The following is a 4,995-nucleotide window of genomic DNA, read 5'->3' as shown; positions in this document are numbered from 1 at the left end:
ATAATTTCTTCACAGAAAGGCTTTTCAAGACTTGGAAAAGCCTGGCCAAGGAAGTGGTTGAGTCCCTATGCCTGGAAGTATTTCAAAGAGCTGTAGATGTGCCATTTAAGGGTGCACGTTAGGGATTTGGCAGTGCTAGGTTAATGGTTGGACTTGATGACCTTAGAGGTCCTTTCCAATTCTGTGATTCTGAGAGAGAACAGTATTATAACTACATGCAATAGCAATATTGCTGATTAATTTGGACCAACAGCTGAGTCCTTCACAGTATGACAATACAGCACACTAGGGCTAAATATTTGTCTTCTGATAAGTTTTCTAGAAATTTTTCTTTGATAACACATTGGGCTGTGTATCATTATTTGATAGACATAATGAACTATTCTTGTGTTTTTATGCTCTTTTTGCTGCAGTGAGAAATAAAAGATTATAGTCTCCAGAGTTTTGTAATGGAATTGCAGTTGTGCTTATATTAAGGCAGTAGTTTAAATTAATGAGTTCCCATCTATGTGTTTGTGTGGCTGTCACTGTTGGAAGATCTGAATGAAACATCCAGATGAGCATGAAATATTTCATACAGAGCCTGAGGCAGCCCACAGCTTCAAGAGACACAAAAACTTTAAAGCACAGAGGATTTCAGTGGTGAGCTTAGTCTGACCTCCTGCCTCAGGCTTCTTCCTCAGCTGCCTTCTCCAGGAAAAGCTTTGCTCAGTGCTGCTCCATGATGAAGATTTCCAGACAAAACAATAAATTTTTATAGATGAAGCAATAACATTCACTGTATTATAGTGTGTGTATTTGACAGCTAGACTTATAAAGAAAAGAGAAATTATTTCTTTCATTGCATTCATTCTATCTCTAATATGCAGCTTAAAGTTATTTGAGTCAGAGTTGCCTGCTCTGCAGCCCTCACCCACTGACCTCTGCCACCATCCTTGATTTGGGGTGACTGCTGAACAACATGGGACCGAGAAAATGTTGAGAGCTGGGAGTCTCCACATTGTCTGGAAACAAACATAGTAACAGGATACAGGTGTATCTTGACTGAGGGGATGCAGGAGAACTTTAGAATAAAGCAATGTTAGAGTTTTCTGTTAACTGAAGCAGAGACCTAGCCTCCATCCTGAAAAAGGCTTGGTCCTTGCAGGGACAAATGGGTGCAAAGATGTAAGTTCATTTAGGAAACAACTTCCAAATGGTAGGTATAGCATTAAGTGACCAAGTGCAAGTTCCTGTCACATCTCTAGTAAAATATTGCACTGAAAAGATTTGCAAACCTATCTTTCTCTTATTCTGATTTCTGGAAGTGTAGCTCCTCTCTTCAGGATTGCTCTTTAGTCTGGCAATTTTCTGTGAACCCTGCAACTACAGGAAAACAGTTCCCATGTCATTCTCAGGGCTTGTCTCATCCCTGCTCTAGATGCAAATTCCTTATGTCCATGGGAGTTCTTGTTCCTCTTGTTTCAGGTTGTGTTCCTATAAAACAAGTTGCACTAAGCTGCACATAAAGCTTTGCAGATGTGAGTCCCAGTGCTGGCTGCCAGCTTGAAGCTGTGAAGCCTCCCTAATTTCAGCACGCCCAGGTGAAGCTCTCCTTGAGAAATCTCACTCTGAGCATCCAGGACAAAGCAACTACCTTAAATTAGAAGCTTAACATCACAGACCAGATCTTAGGAAAGTCTCATAAGGAAATCAGGAGCAGCAACAGCCACTGGCAAAAGTAAAAGCCACAGCAGTGCAAGCCAATTTGGAGTTGAAATAAGTAATCCCCTCCAGAGTTTACTGAACATGTTTTTACAGTGTCATTCACTTCAAAGTTAAATTATACTCTCCTGAAATCTTGACATTTATGGAATCAATACATACTAAGAGGTTCGGAAATAGGTGTGCAGATGATTCAGTATACTTTTCTCTCAAGTACTGGCTTAGCTCACTAAAACTAGAAGAGTTATTTCTCTCACAGCATTTAGAGCTTCTAAGATTGCTTGTGTTACAATTTGCTACAAATTTCAAGTGATAAAGGGTTTTTTGTGTCTAAATTCAGTTTACTACATGACACTAAAGGCCACAGAAGGCTTGTTGTGCTGCAATATGGTACTGACATTTTAACAATAGCTTCTTTAAGTGGCGCAACATAAATTGTCACTTAGCTTTAGATGAAAAGAGGTTATTTCAGAGACATGGGCATTTGTCATATACCACTGCCATGAAAAATTCTTGAATGAGCTTGCTGATGACATTAGAAAACAGGTTCTTATTCTAGAAAGAATAAACATTATTAAACATGCTGAAGGTACACCTGGAAGTTCTTTGTTCACTGATATTTCATGGCAGCTCTTTCCCCCTGCTTATTTAACGTGCCATGTTTTCTTTCATAGATAATTTTATTCCAGTTGGCATTTGGCTTTTGGATTAATTGAAACAGAAAGGGTTAGAAATTATTTAATTTCTTCTTATGCCAATAGTTTCAATAATGATATTTTAATCAGCAAATAAGCAAAATAGTCCTCAAACTTGTCAAGATTTGCAGCAATGCTTATAGGAGGGAATGTGGGTCAAAAAGCTGCTTCTTCAGACAGAAAAAGCATCAGGAGTTCTGTGTGTCTCATTTGCACTAGTGATCCTGATCACCAACACCAGGAACTGAGCCTGGATTACAGACATGTCAGTTGAGACAAACACCAGAAAACCTTTTCCATCTCTTTCTGTTTGCAACTGGCTTTTGGGAATGTTGGCATATGCTTGTTCTCAGGTTCTCCACAGGCAGTGGAAGGCAAGCAGTTCAGGAATTAGTCTAGTCTAGACTGAATTGGGAAGAAATTATATTTTCTTCTTCATTTTATTTTAATTAAAACATTATTAAAATTGTACCATTTTGGTTGTGGTTGCAGGAACAGGAACACACTTTCATTACAAGCTATTTTTGTATTACACTGAATGCATCAACTTTGTGGGATCTACTACAAAAAATTAATTTCCTGGATGAGATATTGATACATAGATACAACTTATCTACTTAGTTTTAAGTAAAGGTGGATAGGAAATAATTCTTCAACTACAGGATCAGAGCTGCTTACATTTCTTTGGAATATATTATCCAGTACAACCATGAGCTGTCTGGGCCAATTTTGTTTGGAAGAGCACCTAATATTTCTGAAATCATTTCTGGTCAGAGTATATATATTGTAAAGAGATTAATGCTAACACTGTAACTCCATTTTTTTCAGGCATTGTTCAATGAGGAGGGAACTTCCTGCTCTGTGAGACATCAAGGTTTCCAGTAGTCCTGGATATAACATGCTTTTAGTCTAAAGGGTTTTTTGTACCAGGTGAGATCCAAGAGTGCTATGATGTCTGTGTTCAAGTCAGGAAGACTCCATGAGGGCTATTAGAAAGGTAACTTAGAGAGAAGACATCATTTTTTCCCCCATAAAGACTCAATATACAACGATGGAAAGAATAGATACATCAAGCAGAGTATGGTACAGATAAACTATGGTTGTCCCAAAGTAGCTAAAATCAGCTTCTCAATATCACACTCATTTTGTCCACGAAGAATCCTAAAATAACCATTTTCTCCCCAGGATTTTCCCCAGGAATTTGCAGCAATCTAAAAGTAAAACAGAAAAAATTATCTATTTTAATTTTAAAATATTATTTTAAAATGCAAAATTAATCTTTTGTGTTAACTTCCTCTTTAAGGAACAGAGTCTCTCAGATTGGGTGCACTGAGAATTAGCATGTATCTTTTTCTGATTTCAAATAATTTGTTCCTTTTTTGGTTTGATCAAAATTTCAGTTCCAAAATCAGGGTTAGTAAAAATGGAATAGTATTTCTACAAGACAGTTTGATACATTGAAGCAGAAATCATTAAATGAATATTCAACCATTTACTGCTGAAAGTGGTTGAAACAATGGTCAGAATTCCAACTAACCTGTCAAAGATGTACCAAAGAGATGATGATAGATAGATAGATAGATAGATAGATAGATAGATAGATAGATAGATAGATAGATAGATAGATATGTAAGCTGACTTTTAAAGAATGACATTTTATTCAGGTAGCTATTGACATATTAAGAAACTTATTTTCTGATGAAGTCTCAGTAGTCTCAGCAGGTTTTGCCTTTGATACCAGTGAAACTACCTACCATAAGCCCTGCCATCAGCTGTGTAAACACCAAAGTACCTTCAGATGAACACAGGAATAATGGGATGAGCTGTTAGTCAGAGTCCGAGTGATAAAATTTGATTTATTCTAAATGGCTTAAAGGAAATGTTCTTAGTTTGATTGGTTTTAGTTTTGGGGGCTTATTCTGATGGCTGGATAACAATTTCCAACACTGTTTAAACAGAAAATTTGTCTTTTCCAAATATTTTAACAATTACTATTGATTAATTTTACTGACTTTCATTTGCAGACATCAAAAAGAACTGACTCTTAATAGAAATTTTTAATAACATTTGAAAAATTGAATAAGATTTGAAACAGAAAAGGCAGTGTAGGAAAAACCACAGGTATAGGTGGGATGAAACAGGCTTTGAATTTGAGGTAGGTGATGCAATAGTTCAAGGGTCAGCATGATAAAAGTTGCCAGAGAGGGAATAGAATTATGTAGGACACTTTAAGGTGAAGGAAAAAAATCAATGCAGAGAGAGTAAAGAAGTAGATTTTAGATGATCTCTGCTGTTGAGATATTTTTTCATCTGCTTCAAAACACTGTCCCAAGCATTCACTTACCCAAAACTTCTGTTTCTGTCCATTTTTGTCAGGTAATGCTCCCCACCTTTTAGAAAATAATGGTACTTTGATGAAACAAGCAGTCAGAAAACACAAGCATTAGCTGTAATCATTATCAGTGTCAGAACAAATCCTGAGTAACAAACTCTGATGATTCAAGTGAGGTTACCTGCTGACTTGCTAACCACAAGTCAAATTGCCATTAGTTATTACAAAAAGTTAACACAAGTCTAGTTTTAGTTTTTCATTGCA

At 36.7% G+C, this 4,995-nt stretch overlaps 1 protein-coding gene across 1 annotated transcript in view; it reads right to left on the bottom strand.

Moving 5' to 3' along the window:
- Positions 1-3,073: 3,073 nt before the first annotated feature.
- TINAG (tubulointerstitial nephritis antigen) overlaps positions 3,074-4,995 on the bottom strand; it is a 38,534-nt gene continuing 36,612 nt past the window's right edge. The window contains exons 10-11 of the mRNA XM_005427912.2: positions 4,744-4,789; positions 3,074-3,610 (exon numbers count right to left, since the gene is read on the bottom strand). Of these exons, the coding sequence (XP_005427969.1) occupies positions 3,494-3,610; positions 4,744-4,789 (163 nt within the window). The 3' untranslated portion in view covers positions 3,074-3,493. The remainder of the gene's footprint in view (positions 3,611-4,743; positions 4,790-4,995) is intronic.

The sequence above is a fragment of the Geospiza fortis genome, unplaced genomic scaffold (assembly GCF_000277835.1).
Source record: "Geospiza fortis unplaced genomic scaffold, GeoFor_1.0 scaffold603, whole genome shotgun sequence".
Lineage (NCBI taxonomy): Eukaryota > Metazoa > Chordata > Aves > Passeriformes > Thraupidae > Geospiza > Geospiza fortis.
The sequence above is the reverse complement of the archived record's forward strand: the minus strand, read 5'-3'. Positions and strand labels throughout refer to the sequence as shown.